Here is a 16,308-nt window from a genome sequence, read left to right as displayed (position 1 = left end):
GAGCAAGAGCCAGTCTAATAAAAAGGTGGCCTCACCATAAGCATCCACTTATTTAAGGTTTTTGGATGGTTTCCCTACCTTGTAATTGTAGCTGCTCTAATCCTGTGCTTCCCCCTTCCAAGAATCCTGATCTCCGTGTTTCTAAAACTAGCCTGGCAACCTCAATTTGATTCCTGCAGTGCTTGGATTTACTACTTCATTTATCATTCGTTGCATTTATTCACCCAACCAATAAATGACTACAGTGTCTACTGTAGACCAGATGTAGCAGGTGAAAGAGGAAGGCAACACTTTTCCTGTCTTCATGAAGCTAATGGGCTAGTTTCTCTTCTGTACTCTGTCCCTAGTCCAGCCCAGCCATAGGTAGAAAGCAGGAGATCCAAACTTCTTTTTCCTGATGACTATTGAACCGGAAAACCATGCATGCACCTTACAAGATACAAGCTCTCTGGGCTGGGGATGTGGTTCAGTGGTACAGTGTCTGCCTGTCATGCAAGAAGCCCTGGGTTCAGTCCCTAGTACCATAAATAAATACACACACACACACACACACACACACACACACAAACAACAGTGCTTCCTGCTTTGTGTAGGTACTGATGAGTAAATAGGAAGTGGAGGGGAGCTACAAGCTTTCTAGAGAGGAAGAGTGAAGAAAGGTAAGGGTTGACTCCTAAAGTATTACCTCAGTAGAAGGTAAATTGAATAGAGATCTCATTGAACTGCCTTTTACATATTTCAATAAGAAGGACTCATCAGTATATAAAGAATGCTAGAACCATCGCTATAAATGGCAGAAGTCTAAGCGCAGGCTATTTAAAGAGCTTGTAAGGATTAAAAGGTAGAGTTGCATTGCTTTTACCATTTGATTACTGCATGGAGGTGCATTTATAAATGGGAGGGGGGATCATTCTGAAGGGAAATGAGGGAAGAAAGAGACAAGCAGAAAAGAGAAACTTGAAGAGATTGCCTGTATATCCAGCTGGGATTTTAGCTGGTTTGTGGATTGGAAATTACCTTATTTTCCCCCTCTAGATGTAGTCATCAGTCATCAGAATAGCAAAATTATTTGTCATTTTGCATCATTGATCAAACATGTACATGCTGTATTTAATAAACTGGGAGGGGAAAGGTATGTACAAAGTACGTATAGGGGGCATTCAGTGTCACAGGGGAGGACCTGGGGATAAGCATAAAAATTAGGGATAAAAATATCAGCTATAGGAAATAATGTGTAGAGGCACAATTTTCTTTGCCATTTGGTTTCTAAGTGGTGCTGCCTCCCTGAAGTTATTTTACTGCTATGTTATTTTCAACAATGACATAGACCCCTTTTACCTCCCATCTAGTTTTGACTTGGGTTTACTTGTCTTCAGTGTTAAACAGTGACATGGGGATGCGAAGGAAAGTCTTAGGGAACCAGGGAACAGAAAAGCCTGTCATTCTTTTGGTATTGTCCTGTGTGGGGTGGGCTGAGGGAAGGGTGTCAGTTGTGTGCAGACTGAATTCCTGGCAGACTCAGTGGAAGATAGCGTAGTGTCTGCCCAAAATATGTGAGCTATTCTGTGTTCTCCTCATCAGAGCTTCGCTTCTCTCTTGCTGAAATGACAAAGTACTGATTGGGAGGGAGGGAGCTAAAATGTCAGAAAGCCATGGGGACAGGCCAAAAACCAAGAAGTTGAATTTTCATAAATACAAGTTTTAATTGCTCAATCTAGTAGTAGCTTTGGAGAAAGTAGTATTCTCCACTCATATAGTGCCTACCAAGTACTTCCTATTGTTGTGGCTATCTTGTTGCATTCAAAAATCTGACCTGGTATACACCACTCCCCATGTTTAGACACAGATATCTCTTGACTTGACCTTGGAGTCTAGTGCTGGCATGGGCTGATCACCTAATAAAGGATTCAGTTTAAAAGACAGCTCTGAAAGCATTTTTATTCCAGGAAGTAAACTTGAATTGTGATCAGGGTAATTGAGGTAGGACCTCAGCAAGATCTTACCAGCTGGAAACGCAGAATGAGCATGAATTTTATATTACCCTAGTGCCTAATCTCTGCAGTCTTCATGTGTGTTGCCAGGGATTAAACCCAGGGCCTCATGCCACAGTGCCCTACCACTGAGCTACATCCCAGCCCCTAATCTCCTAAGTCTTAAGTCTGACTGCAAGCGGTACAATTGTGGCCTAAGGAAAATTCCTTTCCTTCCCATGCTAGTTGTTCCAATGATCTCACACGCATTTCAGTGCTGGATATTGTAACTCAAAGAATAATTAGTTCTAGGGCTGCAGCTCAGTTGCTCAGCACCTGTTTAGAATGCAAGAGGCCCTAGGTTAAATCCCCAACACTACAAAAGTAATTGTTTCTCATGAAATTCAAGATGATTAAACATGAATCTTCCCTTAGAGCTTAGTTAGGATCTGATACATCAGTGATTTCATGTCTCTATTTAGCTCAATTCAAGAAAGCTTTTCTGATTTTCCAAGTCCCATAGTGCTGACTAGTATCAACTGGCATGTTAACACTCATGTTGATAGCCAACTCGAGTATGTACAGTACATCTATAACAATGGTGAGAAGCATGCAGAGATAGAAATACATGTCAAGGCAGTCTTTAGTTGGTTCAGTATGCAGCATTCTAATTTTAAAATGATTATAACGTTTGTTTTTTCAACAAGATCTTAATGGCTTTGTTTCTTAATAGACTACAATGTTTTCTAAGGATGGCCTGCTATTTCTCTTCAAACTCTTACTATCTTCAAAGTTAGCATGAGTGCTTGGTACATGTTGAAGGAAGATGCTTTGCAACACATGGTCTCTTTGTCATTTTCATTTCTTTTGCATCAATTCCCAGCCCAGGCAGAGACTCAATATGGTCCCTATACCAGAGCCATTTTAAGAACTTAAATTCTCTCTTTTCACCAACTTCTCCACATCTAATCATAAAGGCAGCTGTGCTTGTGTTTACTGATTCTGAGAAGTTACAGAGTTCAAGGTAGAGTCAGTAAGAACTATGCTCTGGTTCCCAGAACACTGCTCCAGGTATGCCCCTCCTGACTTCCAATCTTCCTAGCAATTTGCTGCTGCCCTCCACCTCAATCATCCTGTTACTACCACAGTGCATGAAAAGCTGTGCTTTGATACTAAGATGTATATATTTATCATAGTATCCGTAGCACTTAGCATACTTAAAGTACTTCCTGGCACATATTAGATGCTCAGCATTTGCTGAATATGTTGAAATCAGATACAGTCTTTAATTACAAATTTAACAAAGGGTCTTAAGTTATTTGACTTTATACCGATACTGTGGTAATGTAATATTTTTCCCTGAAGTTAATGACAACCAGTTCACTTAGAAGAATAGATCTTTGTGCACAGGTAGATTGAGCGGTCTCAGAACACCTCCAACCTGACAATTGTTAAATTCTTACTATTCTGGAAAAATGTCAGAGTAAATTTGAATATCCTATAATTTTAACTTATACTGAAATGCAACTCGTTGTACTTCTCACATTTAATACAAAGGAAAAAGGAATATTTCTATCTGTGTTTGCTTTATTTGTTTGAAGAAAATATTAAATTTTTTAAAGTAATGAAATAGTCTCTCTCAGAGAAAAAATTTAGGCTTTACTTCCCCTTATAGAGTTCTAAGATAGAATGTTGACATAGCATTTGGCAGGGCAACAGACTGGTTTCTGTGAATCAAGGCTAACTTAATAATCATTTATGCCATACAAAAGTATATTGATATTTCTCAATTTTATGCACAAATATTAGAAATTAATTGAAAATATTTCTTTAGATTAAAGGAAGGACAAGTAATCATAAATGCCCTTAGCTTTGTAAACTTGAGAGGGTCTCTTTGAAAGAAAAAATGTATTTGACAGTTGCAAAGAGTTCTCAGAACATGGAGAAAGGGGCTTTCTTTTTTCTTCTCTCCCAATGATTTTACACTATGTTAGAAAACTCATTCCCTTTCCAAATTAGGGAACTAAAAGTAGTGGGTAAATGTCACATGCCTGGTTCTTGAAGAATCTACAAAGCAGGCTCAGGACAGTTATTACTTTGGCTAATTGCTTTGTGGTCACAAGTGCTGTCTTCAGAAGGTAATCTTCTCCCCTCACCACCCCTGTTTTCCCTTGATATATGTTAGTAGTGCTCACATCCAATTTCTTTTAAATACCTCGACACTAATTTGGCATACAAATACTGTGTAGTTGTCAATCTTCCTTCTCAAAAGGATGCAATAAATAAATAAGATATAATTGTTTTAATTTTAAACCTTAATTTAACTTTTCCAAGCATATATCATCTTATAAGGGCTCTGCAAAAACACCTTGATTTAAAATCAAATTTTATGATATTTAAGATCATATTACACAATTTTTTCCTTTTCCTGAGTTTTTTAAAAGTCAATTGCTTTAACAAAAATATCAATGTATTTTGAGTTTTACAATATATGTAGAAATATTTGCTACTTAGAGCAAAAAAATGAAAATAGTATAAATGGAATTATATTGCAGAATTTTCATACATGAAGTGATATAATATCAGTTATATATATATATATTAAGTGTAATATAATATTAGCATAATATGATGTTACTATATAATATTCAGATGATGATAAATTAAGAATATGCACTGTAACTCCTAGGGCAATCACCACCAAGAAAATAAAGCTAAAGTCAAAGGAGAAGTTAACGGATGTTATATATAATGATTCAATGATCACAATATTAAATATTCAGCCCAAAGGAAGACAAGAGAGACAAAAACCACCAAAAAAAGAGGGTGAAAAAATACAAAACAAATAGCATAAGGGCATCTTCTAGTTCAGAAAGAAAGTTGTCATTTTCTAAGCAGAGAGAAGACAGGAGAATTTTTCTTCCTTTTAGTTTAATTCTAAAGGTACAGAATGTGCAGCAATAGACTAAGGAAGAGAATTAGAAAGAGGTGTTTCTCTCCCCTATGTACAAATGGCAGAAATGAATTATTGATCTTAAAAGAATATTGAATGCTTGTATTTTTAGAGGTTGCTTGGCATAGTAGAAGAAATCCAATCCTTCAGACAGAGGTGAGCCTGAGCGTAAATTCTAATTCCAACCACTTACTTGCCATGTGACCTTGGATAGGTACATGAATCCCCTGGAGCAGCTTTGTCATCTATAAATGGAACTACTGATGCTTTTCTCATGGAGTTGTTGTCAGTATTAAATAAGATTCCAAATACAAAGTGCCTGTAACAGAGAACATTCAAAAATGTTATTGCACCTCCTCTTAGGTTAACTCTATAACTGCCTAACAAAGTAAGGATATAGTCAGAACTCTTGGTAAAAATACAACATGAATAGCTTTGCTAAAAGACTGTGTGTAGGGCCCTTTAGTTAATATTTGGAAGTCATTATACCTCTTTTCTCCTGAGTACTGTCTATATTTTCTTTCACTGTTTTCAGTTAAAGATTATATTAACTTTTTACATCCACAATATATTCACAGAATTTTCCTTGCTTAAATTCATTTCCCTTCTCTAAAGTAAGTTTTTTGCCTAAGACGATGACATGGGAGGGATCTATAAGACACAAATCAAAATACGATACACTGGCTTCATATTCTCAGCTGTGATGCCTCAATGTCCTGCTTCCTGCTTTTCAGAGAAATTAAACTTGAAAGAAAGTCTTCTTGGCCTTCATACGGGCAAGGTTTTGTTCTTAGGCTGACACCAGAGAGTATTCTGTTCAGCCAGTAAAGTGCAGTTCCCACCTTACTAATAAAATTACTGTCACTGAAATGAAATATGAGATCTGGACCAGCTAGTTTGCCTGCCTCAGAATTCTGCCCAAGGGAAATTCGTTCATTATATTAGTGCCTTAAAAAATCAAGAGAATTGAAAAAAAAAATTACTAACCCCATGCAATTTCAATTCCCTCCTGTAATGTTACTATGGCAACTCGGCATCCCTCTCTCCTTCTCTCCGGTCCAACTGCTGCATATGTTGTGTTCTTGAAGCAGCCTCCCTCAGTCCCCCATGAATTGCCTTGACAAGCATCTTTCAACTGGAAGTTGATGCTGTTGTATGCAGTTAAAGACCTGCTTTTTGGTCCAGAACCCATTCTAAATGACATTGTGCATTAATTCTAAATTTCTGTGGGTTGGAAGCAATTAAGAATCCTTATTTTAGCCAGGCACAGTGGCACACTCTGTAAACCCAGCAACTCAGGAGGCAGAGGCAGGATTGCAAGTTTGAGGCCAACCTCAGCAACTTAGTGAAATGCTGTCTCAAGATAAAAAAAAAAAAAAAGGGGGGGGGGGGCCAAGGATGTAGCTCAGTGCATTGTGTCCCTGAGTTCAGTCTCCAGTATCAAACAACAACAACAAAAGGTCCTTGTTTTGTTTTGAAGAAAACATTCTTCTAATTTTAGAGAAAGGGTATACCAGTTCACTGCTGTGTTGCCAAACATAATATCCACAATATCTCTTTTATTAAGCTTATAGTATTCTGATTTAGGAAAACGGAAAAGCTTATTTCAAGCAAATCTGAGAGCTAAGAGACTGAGTCACATTCTTACATCTCGTTTCAATTTGCAAGTCACTGATGTTAAAATTTTTATTTTTTGGAAAGATACTTTAATAGCACTTCTGAAGTAGACAAAATAAGTCTAATCTTAGAAAGGATAACAAAGAAACAAATTTTCAACCAACTAACTAGGAAACATTTTTTAAAGAGGAGCCAGAAAATGATTCATTCACTCTCTTCATTCACTTAGTAATTTTTATTAAGCAATTTTCATAGATGTGTTACAGAGTTACCTCCTCTGCAATATTCAATTATCCTTAAAATTGTTAACCTGGTCCTCAGGGATAGACCACTGTTTAAAAAAAAAAAATATATATATATATATATATCCATGACACTTGTCAAAGAATGGTAAGGCAGACTTTATTCAAGGGTGGTTTCTATAACAGGGCTCTGGAGTGGAAAGAGACATCTGGCTCAATTCTGAATGCAGCAGGGAAAGGTGGGAATTTAGAGCTAAGGAGCAAGGTAAGAGTTAGGGTGAGGGAAATTACTAGGAGGAAACATCAAGGGTCAGAGAGATTCTGGCCAAACCTACTTGACAGGATTATTGCAGAAGCAGGCCAAGGTGATAAGGTATTGAGTGTGGGAAAAAGAAATTCCATCAGATGTCAAGCATGGGGGATTTTCTTTAAATTAACCCAGCAACATTCTTGCTAAAACTGGACTAAGCAGAGACTAACAGGCGCTCTAAAGTCAGGGCCTAGTTAACAGGAAATATCAGAGGAGCCTGACTACAGTTAGTTCAAGGGGCCACAAGTCACTAAAACACCAGTTTAAAAAGTTGTGAGTTGTCCAACATAGATACAGAAAATAACAGAAATCTTGAAGGTAGAAAAGTTGCATTTGTCTTGGGGACAGGCTTCAAAGAAATGCTATCATGTATGACAGAAAGGCCTTGGATTTTAAAGAAAGTGGGGAGGACCCTGAGGTACATAAAACGTTGTGGGAAGGCTGAGGAACAAGAAAGTGAGATTCTTGCAGAAGCTGCAAAGCATTTGATGGAGAAGTGATTTCAGATGGGGAAAGGGCAAGTTGAACCAAGTGAAGCAGGGAAGGATTTTAGAAGTCCTGGAATGCTAAGCTCAAGAATTTAGACTTGCCTGAGGGGTGAATGACAGTTGCTGAAGATCTTTTTCAACTGAGGGTGCCATATCAGAACCATGCTGTAGGAAAGCAAAGGATGAGCTAGGCCAATTTCAAAGCCAATGAGATTGGTTCAAGTTTTGCTTTTTTTTTTTTTTTTAACCAAAATAGAGATATGAAGTCAATCCTACTATACTTCTTTGTCTTTTTTTTTTTTTTTAAACTGCAATTTCAATTCATCCAATGACAGATAATGTTCAGTCTCACTGGGTGTTGGCTGGTTCTTGTCTCTGTCTTCATGATTATAAAAACCGTAATGCTCATTAAACTTTAACTCCAGGCACTGGTTTCCCCCTGACTTTTGAATGTCCCAGCAGCTAGGCCACCCTTACCTGTGCAGCTGGGCAGATGTGACATCTTTTATAGTTTTCTAATGAGGCATCTCTGCTGCTGAGATTTTGGCTGTTTGAAGTGTCATACACTTTCAAAATGTGCCAAACTAAATCTGTAGATGATCCAAAGGAGAAAGTGTTAAAAATATTGCAGGAAGATTATCATTGAAAGACCCGTGCTCAAGATAGTTCTTTGCAGTTCAGCTAGAGCTGATGACTTTGACCTTGGGGAGCTAACTGACTTCTCACTGAAGCAAGGTGATTAAAGGGAACAGTGGCTAGAACAATAGCGCTTCTCAGCTCTTCTACTGATGAAAAATGTCACTTTTCCCCAGTGAGTCTTTAGATTTTCCCTGTTTATAATGAACTGGAGATTAGAGGCTGCAGCTGCAGAATACGCTAAAGAAAGGCTAAGGGTAGCTGAACCCCTTGAGTTTAGGGTTTTTGTCTTCATCACCCTCTTAAGACCTCCCTTGCTTGGCTTGCCTAGTTAGTAGTAGCTCTAGTCTAGTTCTGCAGTTAGCCTTGGATGAGTAATTTTATCTCTTTGAACCTTAGAGTCATCATTTTTAAATGAAGATTATACCTTTCTTATAGGGATAATTGGGAGGGAAAAAATGATATGATGTCTTGAATTTGCTTTGAAATAATATAAGAAAGGAAAAAAGATCAGGATGAATCATGTTGACCATGAGGTGACAGTTGATTTACTTTAGTCTAAAATATGTTTGAAATTTTCAAGATCAGAACTTTTTTTAATTCATTTATTCTAATTAGATATATATGACAGCAGAATGCATTTTGATTCATTGCAAATAATTGCAGCACAACTTTTCATTTCTCTAGTTGTACATATGTGCATATCTGTACCTAGTCATAAATGTCCATCTCATTCCACCATATTTCCTGCCCCCATTCCCCCTCTTCACTTCTCTCTCCCCTTTCCCCAATCACAGTTCTTCCATTTTCTCCCCCACCATTATGGATCGGCATCCATTTATCAGAGAGAACATTTGGTCTTTGGTTTTGGGGATTGGCTTACTTCACTTAGCATGATATTCTCCAACTCCATCCATTTACCTGCAAATGCCATAATTTTATTCTCTTTTAATGTTGAATAATATTCCATTGTGTATATATACCACAGGGTTTTTTTTATTCCATTTATCTATTGAAGGGCATCTAGATTGGTTCCAGAGAACTTTTTTTTAAAGATGACATCAGCAAAAAAAGTATATGTCTATAAGGAGGGATAGTATACTTCCAAAGGATTAAGGAGTCGATCGTTGAGATAGATTTTGCTCATAGATGGCCAAACATTTTATTTATTGTGTCGCATTTTGCTTTGAGGAAGCTAATTTTCAAGGATGAAGGAAGTGAGCTCAAATAACTAACTATTTTTGTGTGGTCACACTTACAAAATGTCTACACATATTCTGTCATCTCTTATTTTTTAGAGTCTACTTAAGAGAAAATGAAAGAAACAATCTGATCTTTTAGTTCATAAAAGACAATCCTTGTACCTCAGTCTCTGGGAAATGTTTCTGTGAGGTGGAAGGAAGAGGCGATAATTGTATTTTCTCCCTCAGATGTTTTCAGGTTTTATATTACTAGGAAGACGTTGGACTTCATGATTTTTTAATATGTTCCCATGTTTTATTTTATTAGCAAAACACTTTTTCTACATGAAAGGCTGCTTGACTTTGGTTTATTTTAAGTGAACATAAAAGGCAGAATCGTTGAATGGGCTCAAAGAATGTTAAAATCAGGACATCCACTATTTGCAATTCAAATTTCATCTTTTAGAGAATGTTAATAATATGGAGATTTGGTTAGTAGTTTAGAAATAGGGTTGTACCTGCTTGCTTATAAATTGGAATAATTAGGCTTATTTTTCCATATCTACTCACCCAATCTTTAAAGTAATTTGAATGTACCGAGCTAAATTTTGATGTATTTTTAAATGTGATTATCCTTAGAGTAGGTCTTAAGTAATCTTCAGTTTGGGGAACACAAGCCAGGTGGGTTTGGAAACCCACCAAAGGGTTTGGAGCCACTTAAAGTGAATAACTCTTCACTTCTTCAACTCTATGCTGAGTATCCTTCCCCACCTTTCCTTAGCACTTATTCCTCCCCTAGAACCCAAGGAGGCCATGCTAACTCTCAGCCACATGCCCAACAGTGCAAAAACCTCTGAGAGGGAAGGAGCAAGAAGGAGAAATCAAAATATTGGTGTCGTGTGGAGAACTACATTACATTTAAGGGGGATTTATTGTGATTTATTTCTACATAGACACAGAATCATTTGGTAGACTTCATTTCCCACTGCTTCCCCATGACATCCCCCCTGCCAGACTGGGTCAAGGGTGGAATATTTTCTCTCATCTGAGGAAGCTTGAGAGAGAGGGGAAAAATGGTGGATCTCATGAAATTAGAAGGGATACCAATGAAGTATTTTGTATATTTTGATCAATATGTTTGAATAATTGTATGATAATTTTAATCAGATTTAGATTTGATACTTAGAGACTTATGATCTCAAGAAATCCTTAAATTATTTTTAAATTTAAATGTGTATACTTTCATGGTAGAGAAATATTATGTGGTAATCAATAAACACTCGAGGATAAAATTATATTAAGATAAAATTATATGGGGCTGGAGTTGTAGCTCAGTGATAAAGCACTTGCTTGGCATGTGTGAGGCTGTGGGTTCAATCCTCAACACCACATATAAATAAATAAATAAAAGTAAAAGATCCATTGACAACTAAAAAATATTAAGAAAAATTATATTGGGGAAATGATTAGAAATAGAAATGCAAGAAGAAAAAGGACCAGCATGAGTTTCCTTTTACAAATTTCTATTTTAAAAGTTTATTCATGTGTTTTTGAAATGGAGGTATCAAGTTACTCACAGTATTTAGATTTTATTGTATGTTTTAAAGAGTAGGGAAATAGTTATATATTTAAATGTCAGTCTTCTAAATTGTGAGAAATTATATGCTTTACAAATACTTGAACTTACAAAAAACTATTTCTCCACTTAAAAATGTGAAAGTATTTTATGAGATATGTGGAGTAAATGTCCACAGCATATTAGACACCATGCTGAGTCTTAAGAAATATACTGCATTTATAGAATTTACTACCAAATCTCATGAAGGTGTTGCCTCTGTTCAACAGGATGGTCTGACACCACTGCACTGTGGAGCAAGAAGCGGCCATGAGCAGGTGGTGGAAATGCTGCTTGATCGAGCTGCCCCCATTCTTTCCAAGACCAAGGTAAGATCTTTTCAGGTTTCTGAACATTAAACTGTATTTAGCTTTGAATTCCTTTGCTGATTATTTAATCAAGCCTTTTGAATCTCATAGGGAAAAAAATGGGTTCAATTTAACAATGAGAGTAGCACTGTTCATCAAATCTTTGGAGAAGTTTAAAATAAGTGTGGGTTTATGAAGCCTTTATGTGGAATGCAGTAGTCTATGAAGTTGTTTTGTGTGTGTTGTTTTTGTTTTTTTCAGAAATGCTTACTACTTGGTTTCACTCTATGAAATTTTCATAGTTCTGAAATGATTGCTTGATGGTTTAAGATAGACTACAAAGATCTACACTTTCCCAAATCTAGATGTTGGCTCCAGCCTCTCAGTTTATTTCTTTAGAGTGCACAGCTGACAAAAAGATAAGAATATCATTTAGCAGATATAGATGGGAAATTTGAGAAACCGTACATTGAGTGGGCCTTTGGGAAAGTTGACGTATCTAAAAGGAACAAGATTGCCTGAAAAAAAATTAATGTTTTACTATATGTCTTGTAGGTTTTCTTGATGGTAAAACTTTATACAGTATTGGGTAGGGAAAGAATATATATAAATGATTATTGAGATACACAAACTACCTGATAGTCACTACTATTTTAGATAATTAAACCAGTGGTTTGGGGAAGCTATATTAAGCTTTATAAAACTCCTTAATTTCTGGGTCAGGGATATAGCTCAGTGGTATTGTGCTTGCCTGGCATGCACGAGATCCAGGGTTTGGTCCCAGCATGACAAAATCATTAATTAGAAAGAGACAAGATCCTTAATTTCGAAACAGTATCAAAGCAACACAATCACATGTGATTCCCCTTTGCTCTCTGGTCATGTTTCCTCAACAATTCTAGGAAAACTAAACGGGTCAAGGTGGTCTGAAGAATTCTATCACTTATTTAAATGAAGGATTTAGATTGGTAAATAATCGGGGATATTATTCAATAGAATGAAGCAGCCACAAATTTTTCATTGTATATGATGATACCTAGGCTTCCTGCCCTCTCCCCACCCACCCCTGCCACGAGTATTTGGAATTGAACCTGGGCTTCAAATACACCCAGTCCCTAATTCCTCAAATTTCCTTTTTTCCCATTTCCTTTGACTCTATTTTTTTTTCTGTTGGAAGATTCCCATAAATGTCTGTATCTGAAACACAAGTATCAACTGCAAGTATTTGAGAAGGTCTTTGATTGTACACAGTGCTGATGATCAGGTGGTGGTGGGATGGAGATGTTCTCTAATGTCAGGATTAGATGTCCTTTCATTCGGGCAATTCCGGTCTTTGAGAGAGAAATCCTCTAATCATTTGCCCTGTGCACCTGTGTGAATGTCTTCTGAGTGAGGTAGAAGAAAAGACTGTCAGTCTTCTTGTTCTTTATGTGTAATTTAAACATAATAATGATAACTAATATTTACATGACCGGCACCCACCAGGCTCTGTGCTCACTGAATCCTCACAGTAACTCTGTGAGCATTGTTGCTCTGCATAGAAGAGGAGCATGAAACCCAAAGAGATGAAATAGCAGCTAGTAGCAAAGCAGGAATTTGAAACCAAAACATCTGATTCCAGAAACCATATCCCTAACACCTATATTGTCCTTCCTTTTCTGGAATCATCTGGTCTCACCCCAAATCCTCACCATTGCCCTCTGCTCTGCCTGAGGACTGAGTGTGAATTTTTCTCGATCACCTTCCATTAAGTGGAAGGGGGTTATAATCTGATTTGCTGGGTTGGGAAGGGTCTGGAAACCTAACAGCTCCATACATAGACTTTGAACCAGTCCTGCTTTCAGCCCTAAGTCTCATCTTCTAAGGTGATACTGTTCCATATCCTTTTTTTTTTTTTTTTTTTTTTTTTTTTTTTTTTTTGAGGAGCTGAGAGGTAAATCAGCTGGTCTTTATTATACCCAGCAATGTACTGAAGCCAGATTGTGTTAGCCCATAAGGGCCAATTGTGCATATCTCTTCTGGATTCCACGTCTGGTAATCACATTGGCATCTTGAAATTGGTCAGAGCAGGGAGTCTGTACACCATGGAAATTGGAAAATGGTACACACTGGGGCTTTTCTTTTTCTAAAAGTTGTTGAATACTGGTCAGCATGCCACTGATTGTGTCACCCCACAACACCCAGATAGCAGCCTTCTCTCTTCTGCTAGATGAATTACAATGGTTAAATCCTCCTTTCATATTCAAAAATTTGTTTAAGTTTCCTTTCCTGGTGTGTATGTGTGAATGTAAAAGCATGCAAACGTGCTTGCCTTTGTGGATTATACCCTCTAAATGACTTTACTATTCTTTGGTGGAGTTTGGGGAGAGGAAACATATATCTATGTTGAATCAAAAGTTACTTCCTACACTGAGGATAAATTCCTTACCACATTCTACTCTGCTCCCTGCTTCACCCTGCTTCTTGCTCACCACCCCGCCTTCTTTTCTTCCTAGGATATACCAAGTTTGTTCTCATTAACTGCTTAGTTTCAGTTCCCTCCACTTGTCAGAGATCTCTTTGATCTCAGTATGTTCTCCAAACTGAGATATCTTCTTCTCAGGCCTTTTTTTTTACTTTCTGCTCTTTCTATTCCCACCACTTACCTAAGTTAGTATTATTTGACTGGATTTTATATCCTTTTGGGCTGTCATGAAATTATCTCTTAGTTTGTTTACTTGCTCACTGTGTAGTTTTCTTCTGTATTATGAAAGTCGGGACTTGTCCAAGTTCAGTCCTATGCCCCTAAGTACCCAACATGTATTAGGCCTTTGGTAAGTATTTGTTGGAAGAGTATTCAGTGAATGCATGCATTATGAGCTCTTTTTTTTTTTTTTGGTATTTTTTAAATTTATTTTTTATTTTTATTTTTTTTAATTTATATATGACAGCAGAATATATTACAATTCTGATTACACATATAGAGCACAATTTTTCATATCTCTGGTTGTATACCAAGTATATTCACACCAATCTGTGTCTTCTTACATGTACTTTGGATAATAGTGATCATCATCATCATTTCTAATCCCATGCCCCCTCCCATCCCCTTCAACACCTATGCCCTATCTAGAGTTCATCTATTCCTTCCATGCTTCCTCTCCCTATCCCACTATGAATCAGCCTCCTTATATCAGAGAAAACATTCAGCATTTGTTTTTTTGGGATTGGCTAACTTCACTTAGCATTATCTTCTCTAATCCTATCCATTTACCTGCAAATGCCATGATTTTATTCTCTTTTATTGCTGAGTAGTATTCTATTGTGTATATATGCCACATTTTTTTTTATCCATTCATCTATTGAAGGGCATCTAGGTTGGTTCCTCAGTTTAGCTATTGTGAATTCTGCTGCTTCAAACACTGATGTGGCTGGGTCCCTATAGTATGTTGTTTTTAAGTTCTTTGAGTGTAGACCCAGAAGAGGGTGAAATGATAGTTCCATTCCCAATTTTAAAAGAAATCTCCACACTGCTTTCCATATTGGCTGCACCAATTTGCAGTTCCACCAGCAGCGTATGAGTGTACCTTTTCCCCCCACATCCTCGCCAACACTTATTGCCATTCTTATAGCTGCCATTCTGACTGGAGTGAGATGAAATCTTAGAGTGGTTTTGATTTGCATTTCTCTAATTGCTAGCAATGATGAACATTTTTCACACATTTGTTGATTGATTGTATGTCATTTTCTGAGAAATGTCTGTTTAGGTCCTTGGCCCGTTTATTGATTGGGTTATTTGTTTTTTTAGTGTTTAACTTTTTTGAGTTCTTTACATACCCTAGATATTAGTGCTCCATCTGTGTGAGGGATAAAGATTTACTCCCAAGATATAGGCTCTCTGTTCACTTCACAGATTGTTTCTTTTGATGAGAAGAAATTTTTAGTTTGAGTCCATCCCATTTACTGTTTCTTGATTTTAATTTTTTCACCCAAAAAAGTCTTATTAAGGAAGTTGGGGCCCAATCCGACATGACGAAGATTAGGGCCTACTTTTTCTTCTGTCAGACGCAGGGTGTCTGGTTTTATTCCTAAGTCCTTGATGCATTATGAACTTTAAGGCAATCTTTCCTGTCCTTTCAGACTTTTGTCATGCTTAATTCCATCATCCTAGATCCATATTTTCAGGTGCTATATGTGATATACCTATTTTCCTTTGATCCTTCCCAAAGGACCCATAAGTTTCCCACCCATTCATCATTATTTTGTATCATTAGAGAGTTTCTTTTTATCATCAACTCTGCCTCCCTCTTCTCCACAAAGTCATTTGCTCTCTCAGATTTTGTTTATTTCGTGTTTTCCTCCAGGACTGTATCAAAACATAAAGCAGGGGAATGTTTGGCCTGAATCAGCTAGTACATATGCTCGTGGGTGGCAGTGTCTCAAATGGGAAACGTTCCCACCCTTTGTTGCACCTTAGTTTCTACTTTGGTTCAAAATGTTTCAGGGGAATTTTTCAAACAGAAATATCCTGATTGACAGTACATAAATATTTATTAAGTATTTTTTGTATATTCAGAGCTCTCTGCTGGGCAATATGGAAAAATATAGTCATAAACCTGTTGCCTTCAAGAGATGGAAATGGTTGAAATATGTGGTAATGAGTAAATAATACCATGAGGGTAACTAAAGAAGGGATTATATATTGTTTCATATATTGAACTCCTTTTTATGTCATTCATTGATAAATTAGGAGGAAATAAGTTGGCCCAGAGAAGTCGGAAACACTTGCTTCATTGTACATGTTCGACATATCATTACTTTCAAAACTCATTGATGACAAATGTTTTTGGGAGCTGAATTTGCTGTCGTTACATTTTTACCAAAAATTTGTTAGAGTTTAGTAATTAATAGAGCTTCTCTTGATAATTAGATTTTCTAGGAATTTCCCAGGCTCCAACTTTACTGCCATACCTATGTATTTATATTTGTATGTGTGTATTGGGGATTGA

At 37.0% G+C, this 16,308-nt stretch overlaps 1 protein-coding gene across 1 annotated transcript in view; it reads left to right on the top strand.

Annotated features, from left to right (window-relative positions):
• The window catches only part of Ank3 (ankyrin 3), a 323,355-nt gene that overhangs the window by 142,892 nt on the left and 164,155 nt on the right, over positions 1 to 16,308 (top strand). Inside the window, exon 9 of the mRNA XM_077799312.1 lies at positions 11,243 to 11,341. Coding sequence (XP_077655438.1) covers positions 11,243 to 11,341 — 99 coding nt within the window. The remainder of the gene's footprint in view (positions 1 to 11,242; positions 11,342 to 16,308) is intronic.

The sequence above is a fragment of the Urocitellus parryii genome, chromosome 5, assembly GCF_045843805.1.
Source record: "Urocitellus parryii isolate mUroPar1 chromosome 5, mUroPar1.hap1, whole genome shotgun sequence".
NCBI lineage: Eukaryota > Metazoa > Chordata > Mammalia > Rodentia > Sciuridae > Urocitellus > Urocitellus parryii.
This window is presented reverse-complemented; position numbering and strand designations above follow the sequence as displayed.